The sequence below is a fragment of the Arvicola amphibius genome, chromosome 1, assembly GCF_903992535.2.
Source record: "Arvicola amphibius chromosome 1, mArvAmp1.2, whole genome shotgun sequence".
Classification (NCBI taxonomy): Eukaryota; Metazoa; Chordata; class Mammalia; order Rodentia; family Cricetidae; genus Arvicola; species Arvicola amphibius.
Window position 1 is genome coordinate 196,154,804 of NC_052047.1, and position 26,631 is coordinate 196,181,434.

General features: G+C 43.9%; 1 protein-coding gene across 1 annotated transcript in view; it reads left to right on the forward strand.

The window, feature by feature from the left end:
- Window positions 1–1,035: 1,035 nt before the first annotated feature.
- Tdrd1 (tudor domain containing 1) overlaps window positions 1,036–26,631 on the forward strand; it is a 47,766-nt gene continuing 22,170 nt past the window's right edge. The window contains 15 exon segments of the mRNA XM_038333851.1: window positions 1,036–1,184; window positions 3,113–3,443; window positions 6,390–6,448; window positions 19,249–19,278; window positions 19,280–19,394; window positions 20,887–20,992; window positions 21,734–21,761; window positions 21,763–21,798; window positions 22,657–22,761; window positions 22,954–23,067; window positions 23,069–23,131; window positions 23,558–23,701; window positions 24,180–24,246; window positions 24,249–24,350; window positions 25,282–25,368. Of these exon segments, the coding sequence (XP_038189779.1) occupies window positions 1,050–1,184; window positions 3,113–3,443; window positions 6,390–6,448; window positions 19,249–19,278; window positions 19,280–19,394; window positions 20,887–20,992; window positions 21,734–21,761; window positions 21,763–21,798; window positions 22,657–22,761; window positions 22,954–23,067; window positions 23,069–23,131; window positions 23,558–23,701; window positions 24,180–24,246; window positions 24,249–24,350; window positions 25,282–25,368 (1,522 nt within the window). The 5' untranslated portion in view covers window positions 1,036–1,049.

The following is a 26,631-nucleotide window of genomic DNA, read 5'->3' on the forward strand; positions in this document are numbered from 1 at the left end:
AAAACAGGAGAGTAAAGGGTAGTCAAAAGACTGGGTGACCAAAATGATTGGATTACATAGGGAAGGGCAGCCCAGCCCCTAGGCTGTAGAAATTTAGGGTAGAGGATGGGGTATGCTAGGCATACTCGTAGGGAATGAGGGGTATTAGGAGAACCTGGCGGTCAGGTCCAATTTGATATGTTAAATAGGTATCTCAGTCATTTGTTTTGGTTTTGGGACCTAACAATAGCTCATGCCTTTAAACTCGGCATTCCAGCGACAGTCATGTGGATAGCTCTGAGTTCGTGGCCAGCCTGGTCATCATAGTGCCAGAAGAAGGCGAATCATTGGTGACTTCAGAGACAGCGGGGTCAAATAACAGGCCAGTCAGGGCTTACATAGCGAGACACGGTCTCACAAAACAAAACAAGGGAACTGACTCCCAAACGTTGTCCCCTGACTTCCACATATGTGCCATGGCACAAAATAAATAAATAAAAAATGTAAAAAGAGTAAAGTAATAAATCTGGGCATTCCTTTTAAACATTCAAGAAGTGGCTGGGATAAAAAATGCAGACAAGATTGACAACGAATCCTCTTGAAAGTGAATGACAGGCACATGGAAATGCTGTTCTTCTAAAATTTGTTAGTAAAGTTCCATCCCCTCCCCCCACCCAAAGGCGAGCCCTCAGTTGGGGGCCTTGGGGCTCGTGTGTTTAGTTTCCAGTAGAGGCAGGCGCAAAGGAGTAGGCTGGAAAACGAAAAGACCCTCACAAAGCTAAAATGCCAACCCCGTGACTCAGGGAAGCCTTTTCTCTCGAAATTCGCCCCTGATGCTCCGGGGACACCTTTCTAGAGAAAGCTAGAAGAGTCCCGGGGGTGCTTGAGCCTGCACCACCGCGAGCACCTGCTTCCAATCAGAGCCCCGGGCGCGTGGGCGCGGACTGCGCAGGCGCGGGGCCAGGCACGAGGGCGGCCTTGGGTCCTCAAAGCGAGGTGAGTGCGTGCGTACGTGCGTGCGGGTGGAGCTCCTGGCCCTCGCTCGGGCTGTGGCAAACACCAGCACCACCATGCTTCAGAGACAGGTCGGGGTCAAAGGCCCTTTCCAGGGCAGGAGGCCTGGGCACCAGGGTGCAGGACGCGGCGTCAAGATGGGCCTCGGGCTTGGGTCGTTGGAAGCCGGAAGTTGGCAGCTGGACGTTGAGGTCGGGCGTTAAGTCGGGCGGGCGTTGAGCGGGCACAGGACCTGCTCATGGGGAGAGGCTGGAAGGGCAGAGGCGACCCTCCGGGCCTGGCTGAGAGGTTTGGGTGTGTGGGTGGATCCTGTCTGGGTTAGAGGGAGCCAGGGCCCGGGAACTGGGGTGTGGGCAAACAGGCTTGGAAACAGCCCAGTGCCAAAAGCTGTTTGGGTCGCGTTTGTTTTTTTTTTTTTTTTCTCCCCAAAGACTCATAGATTCAGTGCTTTGGTTAAAGCCGCTGCAGGAGTGCTGTTAGGACGGCTTAGATCCTTTGCCTAAACCCTCTTGCCTCCTGTAGCAGCTGCAGGGCTATCAGGTTATAAGTGAGGGCCTTTGCTGGCCTAATAGGCGTGATAACGCACCCGCTGTGTGCCAGTCAGACATCTTGGCACTAGACTTTTCTAGGGCCCCAGCTGTAAATTTCTCCTACTTGGCCTCCAGAGTTAAAGCAACTCAGGTGTCTTTATTTCCCCGACATCGCGGGAACTGCATAATTAGGTATCTGACCCGGATTCACGTGTCTAATCTTCACGATTAGTGTTGAGAAAGTTATCAGAGTCACTGAATGCTAGAAAGATGAAGTGATTTGAACAAACTAGTATTACTTAATGAGGAAGGTGGGGCTCTTCGGAGCCATCGAATTTTGCAGCTCTAAAACAGCCTTTCCTTTTGCATAGGATGTCTCTCCTGAAATGCACAAGGCCACCAGGAAGGCAAGAGCAAGCTTGGGAGGAGAAAAAGTCTCAAGTCTGGGCTGGAGTGCCTGGGGCGGTGTTTGAGGGCACTCAGCATAGGTTACACTGGTGTAGGCTAAGGCGAAGGCCACTGAAGTACTGCGCTTGGAAGTCTATCAGAAGTACCGCATAATAAGAAATAAGCATAATAAGAAATACGCGGGCCATCTGCTTATTTGAATCCGGATTAGTGTTTCAGATGCTGCATGCTCATAAAACTTATTCTGTTGCTGGATTGTTTTCATGGTCTCTAAGTCCATTATCTTTTATGGATTGTCAGGATTGTACTAAACTACATCTAATTTAAAACAAATGAAATAGGAGTTTGAGGACTCAAAAGCATTTTTCTGCCGTCCGTTTGTTCAAAGCTACTGTAAATGACATGTAGTTTCTGGCTTCTCCCTTTGAAGGTTTTGGAGAAAAGGCAGTTTCACCTGCATGGCATAGCCACTCTGCTCTCCTCCGGGGGCTTCCGTCTAGGCCATGAGTACAGGTGGCAGGAAAACCTCCAGCCAGCAGTGTCCTACAGGTGTGCCTCCCAGGCCCTTGGAGACACCGAAACATGGAAACTTGCAGCAAGTCTCGCATTTTCAGAGGAATATACATACACACATAGGTCCTTGAAAGAAATTTGTTTTTTCAGTTTATGAAGCTCAGCTGGAATGCTTGAGAAAACCAGAGAGCTTAGAGGTCAGCTGAGAGGAGTTGAGAAAGATGGCTCAGATGATCAGGCAGGTGGGAGAGCCAGGGCTTTTGGGTAAAGTGGAACTTGGTGATGCTCGAGTTGGCATGGCGTAAGACAGACAGCAGAGTGACAGCCCGATTGGAGCAGTAGACCATATCCCTCTCCACTAGGAAGGAGGAGGCTTTCCATTGTGAAAGGTCTTTCTGCTCCTGGTACTTCAGAGTAAGGAATGGTGTGGATCTCTGAGACGATGCTTTTCCTGCTCTTGAGTTGGTGTAAGCGGATCTGCCAAGCCTGGACTTTATAATTATAGAGACATGTTTATGTACTACTGTAGGCCAGACTTTGATAGCAACGTAAAATCTGCTGGCTTTTTATAGGAATTATCTGATATATAATGTTTGAAAGAAGTCACCTGGACTTATTGTTCTGCTTTCTCAGTTCAATTCACCTCTTGAATGTATTTCTTTCCCCAGACTTCAGTGAATGCTAAATTGCCACCTAATATGATTCCACGAAGTAATTTGGAAGCCTCTACTTGTAAAATGGCAGAGCCATTTAATTTTGAGAAAAAGGAAAGCAAGCTTCCACCACAGGATTTACTAAGAAGCCCTGTAGCACAGCATAATCATCCCAACTTCAGACTGAAAAGCCCAGAGAGTGGAAATAAAAACAGTTTCTTGCTTTGTGAGCAAAGCAAACAGTATTTAGCTAGTCAGGAAGACAATTCGGTGGTCTCTTCAAACCCTGCTGGTATCAATGGAGAAGTAGGTGGATCCAAAGGAGACAGGAAGACAGTGCCCACAGGTGAGTGCAGTCTGCTCTTCTATTTGATTTGATGGATTTTCTGACTATTTAAGAGTGAACGTCAGTGGGGTAACAGCAGCCAAATGACTACAGAAGAGTTCTTTCACCTAATTATTATTTAGAAGGGAAAGCAAATCCCAAGTAGTGTCCTTGGCTTCTTTAATCACAGAAAAGATTTCACAGGAGGGAATTGCTACAGATGATCCTCAAGGATGTGGAGAGATTGACTCATGCTGGTTTGGAATGGGAATCGTGAAGTTGATTTAAAATTACCTTGCACAAAGTAGCCCTCAGATATGTAGTTAGGATGGTAATAGTTTCTCATGTGATTTGCTTTGAGCTTGCTCTTTAAGGAGAGGAGGGCCTAGTAGGATTTAATTTCTTGGTGTATGAAGTATGATCTTTTAATGCTGTGCTAATCCAGTCCAGTGTGGCCCTTAAGTCTAAACTAAGGATGTGCAAACTGTATTCACCTCATAGCTCAGTTTAGGTCCAGCACCAGTCTGGGCTAATGGTCCTTGAATTTTTCATTGCCATAAACTAATAAACAAAACCCAGAAATGCCAGCTCTGTTAAAAAAAAAAACTTATATGGAACAGTGAAAATTACCATGTTTGTGTAGAAGTGTCTTTTTTTGTATTTTGTACAAGGAAGGAAGGCTTGCTCTCAGTTTCTAGTGAGGGATGGAAAGCCTAGGACTGTGACCTGAAAGGGATGCCAGACCTCCTTCTGACTTAGCTGTTTGCCAAACGTTTTCTCAAAATTAGAGTTTGTTACTACAAAGGAACAAAAAATATTTTACACCAAGTTAAAAAAAATGTTTAGGTAAATTATAATCTCAGGAACATGTACTTGCACTCAGGAGCTTCATGCATGTTGATGCTGACACTGGGCATGAACATCTGACATGACGCGTCAACTTCTGACAGCTCCTGGAAAGTCAGTAAGCCAGTGTTCTCCATTGGCAACAGGCCACAGATGTGTGAGCTGAAACCACTGGTTCTAATGCATCTGCAGAAGTTACTGACATGGCCTGGGACTCCACGCTGTATTAACATAACACTTTAAATTATTTTCATCTAACATTCTGAATATGGTTTCCCCTCTTCTAACTCCTCCTAGATCCTCCCATCTACCCTACTCCACACTTCTTTGTCTTACCTCTTTAGAAAACAGGTAAACGAGATTTTTTAAAAAAAAAAAAAGCACAAGAAACACACAAAACTAATAAAACCCACAAAATCAGAAACCATAAGGTACAAGCAAAAGATTAGCAAGGCGCACGCACGCACGCACGCACGCAGCAGCAGCAGCATGAGAAAACGTCTTCGCGCACACCAGAGAACTCACTTTGTGTTGACATCGACTGCTAGGCAATAGACATGGGGCTGCCCTTCCATGTGGTTACTTATCCAGTCAGATTCCTTTGTAAATGGGCATCAGTTTATGTAGCTTCCTGGTTAGGGATGGAGGGTCCTGTTCACTTTTCCGTCTTTGTGCTGAGACCCCATCCACTTTGCACCTGTGCAGACCTGGTGCATGTTGCCACAATCTGAGTTCACGTGCCAGCCCGCTATGGCTGGAAGTCAATGCTTCCTTGCGGTCTTCCATCCCCGCTGGCTCTTAGAATCTTCTCACTTCCTCTTCCTTATAGATCTGAGCCCCGAGGAGAGGAGTTTGGTAAAGACATGCCATTTAGGACTCAGTGTTTCAAAGCCTCTGCTCGTTGCCCGTTGTGGGGTGCTCTGTTAGTACACACCCACTCACTGCACAGGGCTTCTTTGGTGGTGACTGAGTGAGACACTGGTCTGTCTGTAGGTGTAGCAGAATGTTGTCATTTTTATTGCTGTGCTCCTTCAGCATAACAATAAAACAGTAGAACAGTTTTCCCCTAGGTCCATGGGCTTTTGAGGTTCTTGGCCACCCGAGGAGTGTCAAGCATGGGCTCCATTTCATGGAGTGGGCTTGCATCCAATCAGAGTAGTTAGTTGATTATTCTCACAATATGTCACATCAGGGTTTTCAGCTGACTGGTGGCTTACCTTCCCCTGTGGTCATGTGCAGAGGAACACTAGTGAGTAGGGTGAAGGCTGTAGTTTGGCAACAGCTTGACTTGTAAGTGTTCGGTGATGTATAAGTGTTCAGTAGTAGGGTTTTACCATCTGGAGAGCATAACCAGTAACCTTGGCAGTACCCTGAAATGTCTGGAAATTTTCCGTGGAGTACCTTTGGCCAACCAGTCAACTAGATGGGATCCGTTCCTGGCATCGGAGGAGGAGGAGGTTTCACTGCTGGGGAACGTTGGGGCATTTCCTCCCTGTTATTTCTGGTGACTTCATTTCAGTTTTATTCATACGTGTGTATATTTTAAGAAGCTTTGACAGTAGTAGGTTTCCATCCAACCCCTCAAATGGCCCTTAATGTTAGTCGTTCACCTTTACTCCCTACTTAGTCCTCCTGTGTATTAGCACCAGCTCTTAATTTGCCACTTGAGTGTTGCTGCTGTTAAAGGAAAAGCATTAAGTTATCTGAGAAGATCACTGGCTGCTCCTCTGAGATACAACGTTAGAAACAACGTCAGTCACAGGTGACTGTGTGTAGAGGAGCTAGAGGAGCGTGCTTACAGGAATCCAGCTGACGTGTTAGGTCATTCATTTAAAAACTGCAACGTTGTGGAGTTGGAAAGGTGAGAGTAAGAATGTCTACTTTCTGACTGGAGAAAAGTTCAGTGGGAGAAGTAGTAGTCAAGAAATGATACGCACATCTGTGATTCTAGCAAATTTTTATTTTCTGCCTGAAAAATGTCGTTTACATTTTTTTATAGCGTAGCTGGGAGGTTGTTAGGGAGAGAGCTGCTGTTTGGGCCTCACTGGGTTATGCTGTTTTACATTATCAGAAGTGAAAACTATTTGGCATTTACTGGGAATTGTGTTCTCCCTCTCCTAGGGAACCCAGTGTCACCATTAAGTCTTGGAAACAATTCACCACCCAAGCAAGTAAAAACTGTAAGTTTCTTTTTTCCATTCTGACATTTTTGGACTGTACTACTAAAGAGGCATTTTTTTTCTAGGGGTCCAAGGTCAAGTTTGCTTTTCTCTAACATAGAACCTTTCTTAGGGAAAATTCCTTTTTCTTTTTCCAGGTAACTGTAGGTGCACATGCAGGCAGGAGTTAAAGTGAGGTTCTGTGTAACCTTTATCTGGTGACCCCAGGGTCACAGCCTGCACTGAGAGACACCATTGCTATCATCGCAGGGCCCCTTACATGCCTTTCCGTGGTGGCCTCCAGAGGCCCCTCCTGTTGTAGAAGGCTGCTTGTTCATCCTGGCCGCCCAGAACCAAAATAACCACATAGAAACTGTATTAACCAATGGCATTTATAGCATATGGGGGAAGTCCCACATCACCTTCTCTTTTCTGTTTAAATAAAAAAAGGAAGGTTTAAACTTTAACTTAGTAAAATTACATAGAAGTTATCAAGCAAGAATTAGTTAAATATATTTATATCTATTTTATCTTTCATCATAACTAAGGAAAACTGTAACTATAATTATATATTCTTCAACTCCATCAAAGACTCCAGAAGGGTATACTATTACCTAAGTAAACATAAAATACATATAAGCAACTTCTAAAACTCTAGAAGTGAGAGACACATCTCGCTGCCTGGACAGTCACCCAAAGGTCTTCTGTATTGTTGGGGTATTCATCCTCATCCTGCAGGCCCATAGTATCCAGCAGACTTTTCCATGAAGCAGGAAATTTCAAAGATAGATCCTCCTCTATTGGCAGTTTGCCAGTCACGTTTTTCTGTGTCCTGCACAATGTCTGGCAGGCTCTTTCATGAAGCAGGAATCCCAAAGGACCATCTCACCTTTAGGCAAGCTCAGCAGTCATTTCTGTGTGGGTCCTGCATGTCCAGTTCATACAGCATAGCATCAAGCAGTCCAGGCAAGAGCAGTTTCTTGCACAAATGGATAGCAAACTCCTAAAGGAGCTTCTTTGATGCCCATCCTCCTCTTGAAGCAATTAGTGCTGCTAGGAGCAGATGTGTCTTGCTGTCATGAAAAGTCCTAAATTCTTAAATCTTTAAATGCCATATTCTGAAGGTCTCTGAAATATTTGAAGAATACCTATCTAACTGAAATATATCTCTATCTAGAAAACCTAACTAACATGACTATAAGCTTGACTATTATAATTATCTATTAACCTATACTTCTTAATTATACATTACATTTTTAGATGAGCTACACAAAACAATACCTTAATCAAGAGCAGAAATATACATATAACAGAATTGATCTAAAATTTGCATCAATAAACTAAGATCTACACCAATGCAAATCTCTATAGCATATGCCCCCTTAAATATAAACATTTATAGACAATATTTGGGAATATGGGCATAGTTATCTCCAAACTGCTTCCTGCTTTTTGTTGGGTGAAGTATTTTGGGGGGTATACATGGTGACCTTTCAGGGGTCTTGATTAGTCTAGAATTAATCCACAGATTCTCATCTTCTGTGGAAACAAAAGAACCACCTCTTTTCCAAAGCAACAAATCCTTAGACCCAAATTTTGAACTCAAGAAACCTTTAAAATACACATGTTGGCTTAGCTTAGCAGCCCATAGAATGAAGTATTGTATTTGATAAATCAACTTTATTATTTTTTTAATATTTATTATGTATACAATATTCTTTCTGCGTGTATGCCTGCAGGCCAGAAGAGGGCACCAGACCCCATTATAGAGAGTTGTGAGCCACTATGTGGTTGCTGGGAATTGAACTCAGAACCTTTGGAAGAGCAGGCAGTGCTTGCTCTTAACCTCTGAACCATCTTTCCAGCCCCTGTATCTGTAATTCTTATATGTCCAGGAGTGCTTCTTAAAATGCTAAGCGCTTCTAAGAGTGCTTTGCCTTTGGCTCTGCCCAGTCTGACATGGTGGAGCTCCATTCTCTGCCTCTGAGACTTCTGGGTGGGAGTCGTCCTTAACACCTCAATTCTGGTAACCAGTTGGCCCATGCTGCCACCAGGTAACTTGCAGCATGCTGATCTCAAACCCTTTCAAGTGCTTGGCCTCCCGAAAGAACCAGAGTTCACACTGGCAGCACAGCCCAGAAAGCTGCCCTTACTAAACTGTGTGACTTTTTTTTTCTGCTGCCGCTGAATTAGGAAAACCACTCTTAAAGGAGCCCCGGTGTTAAGCTATGCCTAATTTGGGTGGTTTGGTTTGGGTTTGGTTTTTTTTTTTCTGCCTAGAATTTCTTCCCAAACACTCTCAGGTTTTAAGTGGATTTTAGTCGTAGTCAACCATGTTGGTGTGCCAATTTGTTGTAGGAGGTTGCCTGTTCTTCCTGGCAGCCCAGAACCGAAATAACCATACAGAAACAGTATTAATTAAATCACTGCTTGGCCCATCAGCTCTAACTTCTTATTGGCTAACTCTTACTAATTTAACCCAATTCTAGTCATCTGTGTATCGCCATGTGGCTGTGGCTTACCGGGTAAAGTTCTGTCTGGCTCCCTTGGCTTCTCTCTTACTCTGCCTTCTTTCTCCCCACATTCCATTTAGTCTGTCCTCATCTTCCCTCCCCTGCTGCCTAGCTCTTTTTGCCTTGCTCTGCTATAGGCTCAAAGCAGTTTCTTTATTAACCTATAATATTCACAGAATACAGAGGGGAATCCCACATCACCTGCCCCTCCTTCAACCCTGGCTATCCGAGTTCTATAGTCATTTTGAGAATGTTTTATCCAAGGAATTCTACTACAGGTTTTTTTCTCTCTGGGTAATTCCTTGGAGATTGGGCTGGATTTTTAGTATTTTATCTGATAAAAAGTCCGTGTACAATATCCATTGGAGAAATGTTTGTCTTTTTGTCCATTTTCTTTTTGGATCATTTGTTTTTAACTTAAGTTTTGAAAACTGTTTTTATGCTTCAGAATCCAAGTGTGGTTTGTGTGTGTGTGTGTGTGTGTGTGTGTTGAGTGCAAACTCTTTGCTACTCTAGGTAACTTAGGCATGTTCCTCTTGAGAATGTTTCATGGTTTTATATTTTAATCCTTTTTGACTCAGTTTTGCTTAATGAGCTTGGGTTGTAGTCTTTGTCTTGTTTGGAGGTGTTCTGTTGTCCTGGGTGCTGTTTGTGGGAAGGCTAGCTTTTCTTGGTTGTCTGCAAATTAGTCAAGTCAGTTGAGGATATTCTTGAAGTTATAGATGCCATAGAGAATGTGTTCTTCATTGCTTTCCACTTGTTCTCTGTTCTCCTGCTGGGACCATGGCCACATAGACAGATAAGTCCTGAAATTGCATCGATACTTCAACTTTATTTTGCTTTTCAAGATTCTAAGTTTCTTTGCCTTTAAATAGACTGATTAGAATACTCTCATTCCCATATCTACAAAGTAATACTGCTCTGATTTGACCAGATAGCATCACATGTATTATCTGATGCAGTTAGACACCTTTTCTACTGAATCTTCTGACCCACAGATGTGTGTCCATTTGTAGTCTTTGATTTCTTTCGCTTTGCAGGTTTCAGCTTCTGTGTGTTAAATCTTGAGTTAGATTTATGCTGAGGAATTTTGAGTCATTGTATTTATTTGTTTTTTTTTATTTTTCTCATTTTTTTTATTCAAAATTTCCATCTCCTCCCCTCCTCCTCCCCCTTCCCTCCCCTCCCTTCCACCCATACCCCACTCCACCCCTCTCCAAAGACAAAGAGCCATCAGGGTTCCTTCACTATGTTAAGTCCAAGGTTCTCCCAGCTCCCCCTAAGTCCAGGAAGGTGAGCAACCAAACTGACAAGGCTCACAGTGAGCCCGTCCATGCTGTAGAGTTCATGTTCATTGCCGTTGTCCTTGGTTTTCTCAGTCCTCCTCCACCATCAGCCACATTCAGAGAGTCCCGGTTTTGGTCCCCTGTTCCATCAGTCCCATTCCGACTGGACTTGGTGGTCTCCCGTTAGATCTGTCCCACCGTCTCAATGGGTAAAAGCACTCCTCGCGGTCCTGGCTTCCTTGCTCATGATCTCCCTCTTGCTCCTCATCAGGACCTTGAGAGCTCAGTCTGGTTGCTCCTATGTGGGGCTCTGTCCATTTTCTCCATCCAATGCCAGGTGAAGGTTCTATGGTGATATGCAAGATATTCATGAGTATGACAATAGGATCTGGACATTTCTGGCACCCTCTCCTCAGCTGCCCAAGGAACTAGCTGGGGGCGTCTTCCTGGACACCTGGGAACCCCTCTAGAGTCAAGTCTCTGCCAACCCTAGAATGGCTCCCTTAACTAAGATATATAATTCCTTGTTCCCATATCCACCCTTCCTATATCCCAACCATCCTATTCCCCCAAGCTCTTCCCATCCTCCACTTCACACTTTTCTCTCCCCATCCCCCCATCCCCCCATCCCACCCCACCCCCATGTTCCCATTTTTTGTCTGGCAATCTTGTCTACTTCCAGTATCCAGGAGGATAACTATATGTTTTTCTTTGGGTTCACCTTTTTATATAGCTTCTCTAGGATTTTTTACGAATTATAGGCTCAATGTCCTTTATTTATGGCTAGAAACCAATTATGAGTAAGTACATCCCATGTTCATCTTTTTGGGCCTGGGTTACCTCACTCAGGATGGTGTTTTCAATTTCCATCCATTTGCATGCAAAATTCAAGATGTCATTGTTTTTTACCACCGAGTAGTACTCTAATATGTATATATTCCACACTTTCTTCATCCATTCTTCCACTGAAGGGCATCTAGGTTGTTTCCAGGTTCTGGCTATTACAAATAATGCTGCTATAAACATAGTTGAACAAATGCTTTTGTAATATGATTGGGCATCTCTTGGGTAAATTCCCAATAGTGGGATTGCTGGGTCCTGGGGTAGGTTGATCCCAAATTTCCTGAGAAACCTCCACACTGCTTTCCAAAGCGGTTGCACAAGTTTGCATTCCCACCAGCAATGGATGAGTGTACCCCTTACTCCACATCCTCTTCAGCAAAGGCTATCATTGGTGTTTTTGATTTTAGCCAATCTGACAGGTGTACGATGGTATCTCAGCGTTGTTTTGATTTGCATTTCCCTGATTGCTAAGGAGGTTGAGCATGCCCTTAAGTGTCTTTTGGCCATTCGAACTTCTTCTGTTGAGAATTCTCTGTTCAGTTCAGTGCCCCATTTTTTAATTGGGTTCATTAGCATTTTAAAGTCTAGTCTTTTGAGTTTCTTATATATTTTGGAGATCAGGCCTTTGTCTGTTGCGGGGTTGGTGAAGATCTTTTCCCAGTCAGTAGGCTGCCTTTTTGTCTTAGTGACAGTGTCCTTTGCTTTACAGAAGCTGCTCAGCTTCAGGAGGTCCCATTTATTCAATGTTGCCCTTAATGTCTGTGCTGCTGGGGCTATACGTAGGAAGCGGTCTCCTGTGCCCAAATGTTGTAGAGTACTTCCCACTTTCTCCTCTAACAGGTTCAGTGTGTTCAGATTGATATTGAGGTCTTTAATCCATTTGGACTTGAGTTTTGTGCATGGTGATAGACACGGATCTACTTTCATTCTTCTACAGGTTGACATCCAGTTATGCCAGCAACATTTGTTGAAGATGCTTTCTTTCTTCCATTGTGTGCTTTTAGCTCCTTTATCAAAAATCAGGTGTTCATAGATTTGTGGGTTAAGATCTGGGTCTTCTATTCGATTCCATAGGTCGACTTCTCTATTTTTATGCCAATACCAAACTGTTTTCAATACTGTAGCTCTGTAATAGAGTTTGAAGTCAGGGATGGTAATGCCTCCAGAAGTTCCTTTATTGTATAAATGACAGAGCCCCACCTTGGAGCACCGGACTGAGCTCCCAAGGTCCTGATGAGGAGCAGAAGGAGAGAGAACATGAGAAAGAAAGTCAGGACCGTGAGGGAACCTCCAGCTGGCGACAGATGGGGAAGGTGACTGAGCCCCACATTGGAGCACTGGACTGAGCTCCCAAGGTCCCGATGAGGAGCAGAAGGAGCGAGAACATGAGGGAGAAAGTCAGGAACGAGAGGGGTGCGTTCACTCATGGAGACGGTGGGACAGAACTAATGGGAGATCACCAACTCCAGTTGGAATGGGACTGATGCGACCAAACCGTCTCTCTGAGTGTGGCCAACAGCGGGGGCTGACTGAGAAGCAAAGGACAATGGCTCTGGGCTCTGATTGTTCTTCATGGACGGGCTCTGTGGGAGCCTTCTCAGCTTGGTCGATCACCTTCCTGGACCTGGGGGGAGTTGGGAGGACCTTGGTCTTAGCATAGAGTGGGGAACCCTGAGGGCTCCTTGGCCTTGAGAGGGAGGGAGGGGAGGTATGGGTGGAGGGGAGGGGAGGGAAGGGGGAGAAGGAGGGGAGAGAAAGGGGAGAAGGAGGGGAGGGAGGGGGGAGGAGGAGGGAAGGAGATGGAAATTTTTAAATATAAAAAAAAATAAACCATGAGAAAAAAAAAAAAAAAGAAAAAGAAAAAAAAAAGGAAAAAAAAAAAGATTGTTTTGGCTATCCTGGGTTTCTTGTTCTTCCATATAAAGTTGATTATTGTCCTCTCAAGATCTGTGAAGAATTTTGATGGGATCTTTAAGGGGATTGCATTAAATCTATAGATTGCCTTTGGTAGTATTGCCATTTTTACTATGTTGATCCTCCCAATCCAAGAGCAAGGGAGATCCTTCCATTTTCTGGTATCCTTTTCAATTTCTTTCTTCAAAGACTTAAAGTTCTTGTCAAATAGGTCTTTCACTTCCTTGGTTAGAGTTACCCCAAGATATTTTATGCTATTTGTGGCTATCGTGAATGGTGACGCTTCTCTGATTTCTTTCTCTGCTTCCTTATCCTTTGTATATAGGAGGGCGACTGATTTTTGGAGTTGATCTTGTATCCTGCCACGATACTAAAGGAGTTTATCAGCTGTAGGAGTTCTTTGGTGGAGTTTTTCGGGTCGCTTATGTACACTATCATATCATCTTGCAAATAATGAAAAGTTTAACTTCTTCCTTTCCAGTTCGAATCCCCATGATCCCCTTGTTTTGTCTAATTGCTATTGCTAGAACTTCAAGCACTATATTGAAGAGATAAGGAGAGAGTGGACAGCCTTGTCCCATTCCTGAATTTAGTGGGATTTCCTTGAGTTTCTCTCCATTTAATTTGATGTTAGCTGTCGGCTTGCTGTAAATAGCCTTTATTATATTAGGAATGACCCCTGTATCCCTAATCTCTCCAAGACCTTTATCATAAAGGGGTGCTGAATTTTGTCATGCTTTTTCTGCATCTAATGAGATGATCATATGGTTTTTATCCTTCAGTTTATTATATGATGGATTACATTGATAGATTTTCGTATGTTGAACCAGCCCTGCATCTCTGGGATGAAGCCTACTTGATCATAGTGGATAATTTTTCTAATGTGTTCTTGGATTCTGTTTGCCAGTATTTTATTGAAAATTTTTGCATCGATGTTCATAAGTGAGATTGGCCTGTAATTCTCTTTCTGGTTGAGTCTTTGTGTGGTTTAGGTAACAGGGGTAATTGTAGCTTTCATAAAAGGAATTTGGCAATGACTGTTCTGTTTCTATATTATGAAATACCTTAAGGAGTATAGGTATTAGGTCTTCTTGGAAGTTCTGGTAGAATTCTGCATTGAACCCATCAGGTCCTGGGCTCTTTTTGGTAGGGAGGTTTCTGATAACAGTTTCTAATTCTTCGCGACTAACAGGACTATTTAGAGCATTTACCTGGTCCTGGTTTAACTTTGGTATATGGTACTTATCTAAAAAAGTGTCCATTTCTTTTACATTTTCCAATTTTGTGGCATACAGGCTTTTGTAGTAAGATCTAATGATTCTCTGAATTTCCTCTGTGTCTGTGGTTATGTCCCCTTTTCATTTCTGATCTTATTAATTTGCGTGTTCTCCCTCTGCCGTTTGATTAGTTTGGCTAGGGGTTTGTCAATCTTGTTGATTTTCTCCAAGAACCAGCTTTTGTTTCATTGATTCTTTGGATTGTTTTCTGTGTTTCTATTTTGTTGATTTCTGCCCTCAGTTTGATAATTTCCAGTCTTCTACTCCTCCTAGGTGAGTCTGCTTCTTTCTTTTCTAAAGCTTTCAGGTGTGCTGTTAAGTCTCCAATGTGTGCTTTCTCCGTTTTTTTTTAAGTGGGCACTTAGTGCTATGAATTTTCCTCTTAGCACTGCTTTCATAGTGTCCCATAAGTTTGAGTATGTTGTGTCTTTATTTTCGTTAAATTCAAGAAAGACTTTAATTTCTTTCTTTATTTCTTCCTTGACCCAGGTGTGGTTCAGTAGTTGACTGTTCAGTTTCCATGAGTTTGTAGGCTTTCTGGGGGTATCATTGTTGTTGAATTCTAATTTTAATCCATGGTGATCCGATAAGATGCAGGTGGTTACTAATATGTTTTTGTAACTGTGGAAGTTTGCTTTGTTACCGAGTATGTGGTCAATTTTCGAAAAGGTTCCATGAGCCGCAGAGAAGAAGGTATATTCTTTCCTGTTTGGGTGGAATGTTCTATAGATGTCTGTTAAGTCCATTTGGTTCATTACCTCTATTAAGTCTCATAATTCTCTGTTAGGTTTCTGTCGAATTGACCTGTCCATTGGTGAAAGAGGAGTGTTGAAGTCTCCCACTATCAGTGTGTTTGGTTTGATGGCTGCCTTGAGTTCTAGTAATGTTTCTTTTATATAAGTGGGTGCTTTTGTATTAGGGGCATAGATATTCAGGATTGAGACTTCATTCTGATAGATTTTTCCTGTAATGAGTATAAAGTATCCCTTTCCATCTCTTCTGATTGATTTTAGTTTGAAGTCAACTTTGTTAGAAATTAGTATGGCCACACCCACTTGTTTCTTAGGTCCATTTGCTTGATAGACCTTTTCCCAACCCTTTACTCTGAGTAGATGTCTGTCTTTGTGGTTGAGGTGTGTTTCTTGTAAACAGCAGAATGTTGGATCCTGCTTTTGTATCCAATCTCTTAGCCTGTGCCTTTTTATAGGTGAATTGAGTCCATTGATATTAAGTGATATTAATGACCAGTGGGTGTTAACTCCGGTTGTCATTTTTTATTTGGTAGTAGAGATTGTGTGTTTCCTTTATTTGAGATTGCTGGTGAAGGGTCACTTGATGTCTGAGTTATTTTGGGCGATGCTGGACTCCTTTGTTTGTGAATTTCCTTCTATTACTTTCTGTAAGGCTGGATTTGTGGCTATGTATTGTTTAAATTTGTTTTTATCCTGGAATATTTTGTTTTCTCCATTTATAGTGAATGAAAGCTTGGCTGGGTATAGTAATCTGGGCTTGCATCCATGGTCTCTTAGTTTCTGCAAAACATCTATCCAGGACTTTCTGGCTTTCATGGTTTCCATAGAGAAGTCAGGTGTTAGTCTGATAGGTTTTCCTTTATATGTTACTTGACCTTTTTCCTTTGCAGCTCTTAATATTCTTTCTTTATTCTGTATGTTTTGTGTTTTGATTATAATATGGCGGGGGGATGTTTTTTTTTTTTTTTTGATCCAGTCTATTTGGTGTTCTGTAAGCTTCTTGAACCTTAATAGGAATATCTTTCTTTAGGTTTGGGAAGTTTTCTTCTATAATTTTATTAAATATATTTTCAGGGCCATTGAGCTGTAATTCTTCTCCTTCTTCTATGCCTATTATTCTTAGGTTTGGTCTTTTTATTGTGTCCCAGATTTACTGAATGTTTTGTGATGAGAATTTGTTGGATTTGCTGTTTTCTTTGATCAGTGCGTTTATTTTCTCTATGGTATCTTCAGAATCTGAGATTCTTTCTTCTATCTCTTGTATTCTGTTGGTTATGCTTGTTTCTGTAGTCTCTGTTCGTTTACATAGATTTTCCAGATGGCTGGCCCTCGGGTTGTGTTTTCTTCCTTGCCTCCATTTCAGTTTTCAAGTCTTGCACTGTTTCCATTATCTGTTTGATTGTTTTTTCTTGGTTTCCTAGGATATCATTTATGGATTTACTCAATTCTTCAAACTTTTTGTTATTCTTCTCGTCCATTTCCTTAAGGGAGTTTTTCACCTCCTGTTTAAGGGACTGTATTACTTTCATAAAGTCATTTTTTTCTACTTCTTCTTGATTAGTGTGTTCAAGTCCTCCTGTTATAACTTCATTGGTTCTGGTGCTTTCATTTGTTTTCAAATTGTTGGAAGAATTCTTGCATTGGTGCCTGCCCATTTCTTCCTCTGAGTAATCCCCTTTGGGTCTTCTTTTAGAAGTTCAATTCCCCCCAATGAATTCAATTCACTCACCCCAATGAATGATGGATCCTCTGGCAGACTGTCAGGTCTCCTTGCAGGCCAAGCAGCTCGCTGACAAAGGGCCTACCTTGCTACACGCAGGCTAATGGAGGGGACCTCCCACAGGCCTGGGTGCACTCAATTCCAGGTCCCCGGTGCCCAAACAGGCTGAGCTGTGGGATTTTGTGGCCCCAAAGACGGGAGGATGAGGCGGGGTAGGGGGTTCTGGGTGCAAGCTGGGAAGGGACAAGAAGAGAGAAGCAGTATCCGGGGAGAATAACCCCTGCAGGAAGAGCAGGGAGTGTGCGGGTGGGGGGGGGGGAGTTGGGGGAATGTCGGTGGTCCCTCTCCGGGCAGCTGCCCGGTTCAGGCACTCACTCCTCACCCCAATGAATGATGGATCCTCTGGCAGACTCTATTTGTTCTTGAGCTCATTGCTTAGAAGCAGAAATGACAGAACTTTGTACTTCATCTTGTCTTTGCTGAAGTCCTCCATTCTAGGAATCAAATGCATTTACTGTAGTGATTATACGGTGACAGATATTTTAGTCTGTTATTTTTGTGGATTACATTAATCTCTTGATGTGGGATTTCCCTCTATATGCTGTGATCACCATAGATAAATAAAGGAACTGCTTTGGACCTATAGCAGAGCTATAGGGGAACAGAGCTGGGTGGGTGAAACTATGCTGAATGCTGGGAGAGAGAAGGGTAGAGTCGGAGAGAAGCCAGGGAGCCGCCAGAGGAGACAGACGTGCTGAAACTTTGCTGGTAGATAATGCACAGATTAATGGAGATTGGTTAAATTAAGATGCAAGAGTTAGCCAATAAGAAGCTAGAGCTAATGGGCCAAGCAGTGATTTTAAAAAATACAGTTTCTATGTGATTATTTTGAGGCTAAGTGGCCAGGAAGTACTAGTGTCCTCCTTACTACAATTAAGATATTATAACATGTGGTTATGGAATACTAACTTTTTACTCTTGGTTGATACCAATTAATATTAACCTTGATAAAAAAAAAAAAAAGGAAGGTGTTTGCTTCTGTTTCCTCAAAATGAAGCTGTACATTATTTTTGTTACTGAAATATGTTGTAGAATTCCCTAGTGAAATTAGCCTGGATTTTGTCGTTTCTTTTGGGGGTCTTAAAATGGTGATAGAATTTTCTTAATATTTATAACTCTGTTCAAATTACTTCATGTTCTTGGTTTATAAATGTTTAAAATTGGCCCTGTTACTTGTATAATCAATGCTTATGTATGCTGAGTCTAGTCTGCCAAGGATTAGCTGTGCGATGCTTGCAGAGTGTGTAGTCCAGTTGTTTTTCGCTTTATTGCCTACTTGGAGACATCAGCTTGTTGACTTGGGGCTTTTGTTCTCGGTTTTTCTCTCAATGGAGCTTCAAAGTGTCCCATAACTTTTGATAACTTGTATTTCTTTTTCTGTTCAGTATGCCTTAACTTGTCCTCTGAGACCCACACATTAAGAGTGCTTTTGAGTTTCCAAGTATTTGGCATGATAAGCTTACTACCTTCTGAATATTTGTTCCCAGCTGGAGTGTATTGTGTGGCTTCTGTTCAGCCATCCTTTCTTAGACCCGTGCCCCTTTTCTTGTGCTGGAGATGGAAGGAAGCTGGCTCTCATGAATGTGTGCACAGAAGACACACACTATTGAGCTGTGTCCCTTCCCTCATTCTCAAGCTGTAGTTTGATTTAAAGTAGGTTTCAGGCTTGCTGCTAGTGTTTGCTTAGCCCTCAAAGAGAAGGCATGTCTGCCCTTGTTGGTTCCTCCGGGCAGGGCCTGCTGACTGACGTGATGCTGAGTTCTAATTCTTGCTGTTTTTTCTGTCTAGTCCATCAGTTGTTGAGAGAGAACATTTAAATCTCACTGACTGCCTTTCTCTTCTCAGTTTTGCTTCGTATTGTGGAGCTCTGCTGTTGACCCCATACAAACCTAGGTCTATGTGAGGTCGTCTTGTGGATTGACCATTTGATCATATCTGTCCTCTGTGGAAATTATCTCTTTTGTAATGTAATCTTTTATCTGATAGTACATTGTCCCCTGATCTCTGTTAATTTATAGTTATGAGGCAATATTTCATCTTTCTACTACTTGAATTTCTCATACAAGATATATTTCAGTGATGCCTCATTTATCCATTTATACATATTGAAAGCTTATCTTCTGCCATCCATGTTTTCCTTACATTTTTGTGGGTTAAGTAAATGCTTCATAACGTTGTTTCGATTGGTACATACCTCTGAATAGCTTTCCTCGTGGTTAGTGTAAGTTTTATTTCTACACAACTTGTGGTGGTGATGGTGGGGTCGTCATTTTACCAGTTGAGCATAATTAGTGTCATCTATGCTCCCTGTCAGAGTTGACTTTGTGCTTGATTTGTATGCTAAGTTTAGGGTTTCAATTGTGTGTGAAAGTCTTACCTACACTGTTAGCAGCAAGGTGGTCCCACATGTAGTGCTGAAGAGACATTTTAACCTTGCTGTTCTTTGTTCTTCATAGAAGCCCAGCAATAATGTGTCTCCTGAAAAACCAAAAAAAATCCCACAAGTCGTTTGAGAATGCCTTGTCTGTAAGTAATGCAGCGCTCTTCAGCTCTTTAGGACCGCCCCTTCGGTCAACCACCTGCCACCGCTGTGGCCTGTTTGGTAAGCAAGCTTGCTTTTGATGCCTACGGGATGGTCTTTATGTTTATTGTGGTGAGCACTGAACACACTGACTGTAAATGGTGTGTGTAATGTATACTCATTCCTCTCCAGCGGCCTGTTGCTCTTACTCCTTCCTGTTCTTCCTGCTTTCTTACTCAGTTATTTTATGATTTCAAACAAAGATTACATGTCCTGAAATGCAGGCTTACATCTTAAGATAGAGGTATCTCTATAGTCTTAGAACTGCTGTCTTGTCCCAGACAATCGTGCTGCACAGTGTCACATAATAGAATTAATTGCACGGCCATAGGCCCATTTGTTTACGTGTTATTTCATTTAGAATGGCTATCAGATTAATCTCTGTCCCAGTTATGTTTGTTGAGAAGCAGTGATTGTATGACTGTCTCATGGTGTTCATGGTGTTCTACAGTTTATTTGCTATGATGAACAGATGCCTGTACACCTTTGTTGTATAGAATGTGGAGTTTTGACAGGTTGTCTGTTCCTGGAGATGTTGTACTCAGGTCTAGCTTTTGGTTCTGGTAAACAGAGCTCTTAGCCCCTTTGCCCCAGGCTGTGGAGGCCTCTGAGTCTCCACCTGGGAGTCACAGGTAGAGGAACCACAGAGCATTTCCTAGGTCGCCTCCATGGCCATAAGTCCTGCTCGCCCTGTGTCTTTGTCAGTGGTGCTGTTGGTCTAGCGAAAGCCTTCCCCGTGGTGGGCGATGTGGCCCCATGTTCTGGTCTGTAGTCTCAGGACCTGACAGTTTTTCCATAAGCTTACTGGCTACTTGGAAATTTAGCTTTTTAATTTTTTTCAATTTAGAGTTGAAGCATTTAAGATCTTTTGTTTTTTAATTTTAGATTGTTTTTTTCCATCTGGGGGCTGGTAGGATTTTATTTCAGAAGTGTCCCTGTGTCCCCTGTGTGACACTTCCCCATTTTGTTTTTAATGTCACATAGAAATCATTTCCTGCACCTGCCATGTCCTCCTGCAACCCTGCGCCTCCATCTCTCATTTTGCAGTGTGTGTTCCAGGCTCTCCTGGGGATGTTTGTGTCTCCAGCTTGAGCCTGCGCTCACTTTCACCCTTGTTCTTTCTGCATTCAAGAGTCTGAAAACGCCTCCCAAGGCCTGACCTGAGCAGCCCAGCGTCTGCATGGTCTTTCTTGGTGATTATCATTGTGTTGTCTGACCAACCTCAGCTCATCAGTGTTTTGTGTGTATTTCTTTCATTTTAAAAAAGGATTGGTTTTTATTTTGTGTGGGCATTTTGCCTTTTAAGTGTCTGTTTTCCATGTACACACGTTTCCTGAGGACACCAGAAGAGGGCAGTATATCCCCTGGAACTGGAGTTATGTAGAGGGCTGTAAGCCACCATGTGGATGAGGGGAATCAAACCTGGGTCACTGGAAGAGCAGTCAGTGCTCATCATCACCACTGAGGTGTCTCTGCAGCCACGCTCTTTAGCTGAGATGGACTGTCTCCCCAGGGTCGCTGAGGTGTTCCCAGTGCAAGCAGACGTACTACTGCTCCACAGCCTGCCAGAGGAGGGACTGGTCTTCCCACAGCACCATCTGCAGACCGGTGCAGCAGAGGTGAGCACTGCTGCTTCTGTTCTCTTGGGACAGTGAGCACATGTTGTTCTGATGGACGAGGATTTAATGGACTAAGCAAGCCCAAGCTCTGTGCGTGGTGTTATTTCACCCCCCTGCCAGCCCTGCTTGTAAGTCTGGAGCACTGGCTAGTGCTTAGCAAGGTTGAGAACCTCAATGGATTTTTTATTTTGGATTCATTTTATTATTATTTGTGTGTGTGTGTTTGTATACCACATGTGTGTCTGATGCGTGAGGAAATAGTGAACTTCCATTTGGGTGCTGTGAATTGAACCTGGGTCCTTTGCAAGAACAAGTGCTCTTAACCACTCAACCAACTCTCCAGCCCCTCGAGTGGATTTCTAATGGCTAGACTTTCACAGCACCCACTTGTTGCGTGTGTTCCTGGATGGGAGTGTTGCAGCCTCACAGTGCCTCATGCGCTGTGGCCAAGTTTACACAGCAGTCTCTGCGGGATGCAAGGACTGTGTGCATGTTACAGACAAGGACCCGGAAGCCTGGGCTGCTCTAGGCCTTCTCATTTGGGGTCTTTAGAGGAGATGCGGTGCACACACCCACGGTAGAGCTTCTCCTGGGCATCTCAGGTCTGCTGCTTTCTGCTATCAACATCACTCTCTGCAAGCTTTTGACCTCCTAAATTTTGTTGATTGAGAATTTTAACGAAATTGAGATTTATGCCCTGTTGTTTGAACTGTGTATGTTAATCAGCTGTCCTTACTTCAGTTCGCACAAGCTGGAAGACAATAAATCAACCGTTTGAAACAAAGACCGCTGACGTGAAAAGTGAGGTAGGGTATCTTTTGGCATTAAATTTTAAATAGCCCTCCTTTATGAAGAAGACTTAGCAAGCTAAGATACTTTGAACATCTACATCATGCCTGTATTTATTTCTAAACAAAACAAAGCCCCATTAATTGCATACTCAGTAGTGGTGGGGTGGAATGGGATAATGTGGCTTCTTGGGCTCTTGAGGATTGTTTATTTTTAGTCTTTCCCCCAAATGTTCTTCAGACAGTCCTGTTCCTGTACAGAGCGAGGACGACTGCAGAGCCCTGCTTTATGGCCCTGCCAGCTCAGGTTCTCCATCCATGGGTCTTCCGTTCTAGGCCCGTCTCTCCTGTGTTGTTAGCTCTCCTCCATTTAGGGAACTATCTGGACCACAGCATTTTTACTACCATTGTGTCCTATTCCTATTCATAGAGAATTCTCGTCTCTCTGTAGCTGCTGCTACCTTCTGAAAAAAATTTTACAGCAGTTTCAAAATATAACAGGTAAACATTTTAACTTTTAAATATTACCAGATATAGTGGCTCATGCCTGCAAACCCAGCACTCGAGAGACTGAGGCAGGAAGATAGCTTTGAGTTCTAGGTTAGCTAAGGCTACATAGTTTCAGGCCGGCCTGCATTGTGGAGTGAGTCCTATTTCAAACACTGGAGAATATTAAATGTTGCATGGGTTGAGCTGTCACTCATCGTTCCTGTGTTGGAGCCCTTTGCTGTGTCCCCCAGCCTGTGGAAGGTGGATCTGGAGTTGCTGGCAGCCTCCCCAGTGCCTGCACTGTGTATTTACACTCAGAGGAGGCAGGGCTGGTGGCCATTGACAGTTATGCTAGTGGGCACAGCTTTGTGTGCTTTCTCCAAGCAGGGTGATTGTCCCCTGGGAACTGCTAAAGAAATGACTGCTAGAACGGAGAGAGTGATGTTTTCTGATTTGAGAAGTCTGCAACTCAAGAAAACCATGGAAATAAAGGTATTTTTGTTGTATTTTGTTTTGTTTACATGGAGAGAGATCTAAAGAACTTCTGGGTTTCATTCCTTGTTTGCTGTTAACTTCTAGTCTGCAGCGTAACTAAGCATATAACGTACAACTTTTCTCTATCTTAGGTATAAAAATTAAAGGAATTTTGTTTTGGTGTTTTTTTCTGTCTTTGAAAGGGCACAGTTTACTGAATTCAAGAACCCAAGTAACTTTTATGTCCAGTTGTATTCTTCGGAGGTTCTAGAATACATGAGCCAACTGTCTGCAAGTTTGAAGGAGACATATGCAGATATGGTGGCCTGAAGATGGTTATCTTCCTGTTGAGGGGGAAGTTTGTGTTGCCAAGTACACGGTTGATCAGGTAACCACTGACGATTGAATTTTTAAACAGGATGCTTCCAGCTTCAACAAGGTAACCTTGTTGAGGCCACTTCATGAAGACTAAAGCTATTAAAGCAAACTTGGGTCACCCTAGTCTCACTCCTCCCTGGACTGGCCCAGCAGCCTCTGCTGCTTCATTCCCAAGTGACTGCACTGCTTACTGGCCTTCCCAGCTGCACCTCTGTGTGGAGCTGAGGTGTGTGTGATAGTCCTCTGGGCTAGAACAACTCTCAGTTGTCCTAATTAGACCGTTTTAGGGATATCTCCTCGAAGGATGTTGAGTTTTTGAATGCCTACAGAGGTTGAAACAGGAACCTTTGCTTACCTGCTCTCTAGGGTGACGGCTTCTTAGATCAGGATTGTAAAACTGGGTTTTAAAAGCCAATGTTGCCTCTTTCCCTTGCAGACCTGGAACAGAGCAGTAATACGAGGTGTTGATGAGTTCCAGAAGAAGGCACATGTCTTCTACATTGATTATGGAAATGAAGAAGTCATTCCCATGGACAGGATTCACCAGCTAAGCAAGAGCATTGACTTGTTTCCTCCTTCTGTGAGTTTCTTCTTTGTAAATTCCTGTCCTCATCCTCAGGGAGCAGTCCCTGTGACGCCATGGATGCAGCATTTGCTGCTGGTTCCCTGGGTCACCGTGCCCCTGTCCCTGTCTCTGACACTGTGGATGAGTACCCTATAGCATTTCTTGTGAGTAACTTTTACAGGCACATCTTATCAGCTCTATAAAATCCATCATTTTTGTTCTATATATTATTGGAAAGAAGGCAGAATTGATATATAATAAGAGCAATGTTTTTGTTATATCTATTTCTGAAGCATCAGTTACCAACAGTTATAAATTGTCAGTAGAGGCATTAAAGGGGTCAAATTAACCACAGTTCAGATGGTTTACCTGGTTACTATTGAAGGCTTTTGATATTCTTTTTTGGCATGAAATAAATTCTTTTAAAAACTCTAATCAGAAAATTTCATTTTAAGATACTGATCCTTTGAGTAATTTGCACAAAATCTTTCAGGCCATAAAGTGCTTTGTGGCAGGCGTCCTCCCGGCCGAGGGCGAGTGGAGCGAGGACTGTGCTGCAGCCATGAGGCCCTGCTGCTGGAGCAGCACTGCACAGTCCGGATCGTGGATGTGCTGGAGGAGGGGGCACTCGCCTGTGCCGTCGATGTCGTGCTAGAAGGTTCAGGTAGGACATGTCTGTCTGTCCTGCTGTTTGGTTCCCATCTGTCAGAGGAGCAGCAGAACCATGGACATGAGGCCCATAACGTCTCTCGGGTTATTCCCAGTGTGGTGAAAGGGGCTTATCTCAGCAGTCTGTCACACTCTGTGGAATTAGAGGGCTTAGCAAGCCAGGTTTGGGCTAACATGGGGTAACTATGCTATTAGCCTTTTAATATAGTCATTATAATGTCTGCTAATGACTTTACACCTTCACGGGAAGAAATTAATGAGTGGCTTTGAGTCTTCTCATCTGCCATGCATTTTCTTGGTGTGCCCTCACAGACATGTATGAAGTTAGGACTTGGTGTTTGAGTTGCAGAGTGGCTGTGCTCTGTCGTCCTGCCCTTCCTTTGTGGTTTATCTGTTTGACCAGTGACTCCTCCTACTTTAATTCTCTCTGCCTGGGTTTCCAAGGTGTTGTCTCTCTGTGCTCTCAGAGAAGGGATTGCTCATGTGACTAAGTGGAGCAGGAACTTGTCTGTTGAAATCTAGTGTATAATCTGTTTTTGTCCCTTAGACATGTATATCATGTTGTGAGTCCATGGCAGTGTTGACTGATAGGCTTTGGGCATAAAATCTCGTGCCTTTCGTGTTTTGTCATGGACAGTGGTAAATTTAAATGTGCTTCTGAGCTAGTAACGGACTTTCTTATAGTTCAGACTTTTGAAGGTAAATCTTGTCATGAAATTTTTGCTCAAGTGATTGGGAAATTTTGTTTCAGTTTATGAACTGCTTTTCTGAGTGTTTTTTGCCTGTAATAATTGGCCTGGTGAAGCAAAGCCTGTGTGAGGGTTAGGAGATTTGAGATCCATGGCTGACCTCTCTCATACTTTCCCTCTGCCTGTGATGCTTTGGACAGTGTCTCAGTGGAGGTGTCTCTCCTTCATCACCTTTAGGAAAACAGCTGGACCACATGCTTGTGGAAATGGGATATGGTGTAAAACCAGATGTGCACAACTCCGAGAAGCAAAGTGTGGACCAAAGTGAGTATAAAGGTGACTCCAGCACTGTCCTCCTTGTCCCCCCCCCTCCCGGCAGTGTCCTCCTTGTCCCCCCCCGGCAGTGTCCTCCTTGTCCCCCCCCCCGGCACTGTCCTCCTTGTCCCCCCCCCAGCAGTGTCCTCCTTGTCCCCCCCCCCGGCAGTGTCCTCCTTGTCCCCCCCCCAGGCAGTGTCCTCCTTGTCCCCATTCCCCCCCCCCCGGCAGTGTCCTCCTTGTCCCCCCCCCGGCAGTGCCCTCCTTGTCCCCCCCCGGCACTGTCCTCCTTGTCCCCCCCCCCCGGCAGTGTCCTCCTTGTCCCCCCCCCCGGCAGTGTCCTCCTTGTCCCCCCCCCGGCACTGTCCCTCCTTGTGCCCCCCCCCGGCAGTGTCCTCCTTGCCCCCCCCCCGGCAGTGTCCTCCTTGTCCCCCCCCGGCAGTGTCCTCCTTGTCCCCCCCCCGGCAGTGTCCTCCTTGTCCCCCCCCCCGGCAGTGTCCTCCTTGTCCCCCCCCCGGCAGTGTCCTCCTTGTCCCCCCCCCCGGCACTGTCCTCCTTGTCCCCCCCCCGGCACTGTCCTCCTTGTCCCCCCCCCCGGCAGTGTCCTCCTTGTCCCCCCCCCCCGGCAGTGTCCTCCTTGTCCCCCCCCCCCCGGCACTGTCCTCCTTGTCCCCCCCCTCCCGCAGTGTCCTCATCCCCTGGCAGGCTCAGTGGTAGCATCATTAGGACCATTCCATAAACGTCACGTTAGGGTAGTTCTCTTAGAAACACATCACCTGATCTCAGTCTTTCCTCCTGTCCTGAGTCTGTTCTAGATAAGTCCTAATGTGATCATCACTAAGGGCTCTGAAGTGGCACTGTAGGTTGATGTTTTAGCTCATACTGCCTTAGTTTTGATTTGATTCCTGGCCTGAGTTTTTACAAATAATCAAGAGATCTCAGAAATTCTGTTGTAGTAGGATACTATTTCCTAAGATTTTAGTTTTTACATATTAGCTGTATATGTGCATGTTTATATCAAATTTGACAGGAGAATTAAATTTACTTTGAGTATTTTTCATGACTTGTTCATAAGCATAGCTTTTCTGGTCTACTTCTTTCTCTTTGCTCATTGGCACTTGCTTCGGATGCAGACATAACTCAGACTGAAGCACCCTGAGCTCTGCCACCCTCCTCTCACTTCCTGTCCTGGACATTTGTCTACTTAGTTGCCAGTTCTTACTGGTTTTTCTCCCTACACATCTTTGTGTGTCCCTTCATCTATGTTTCTTC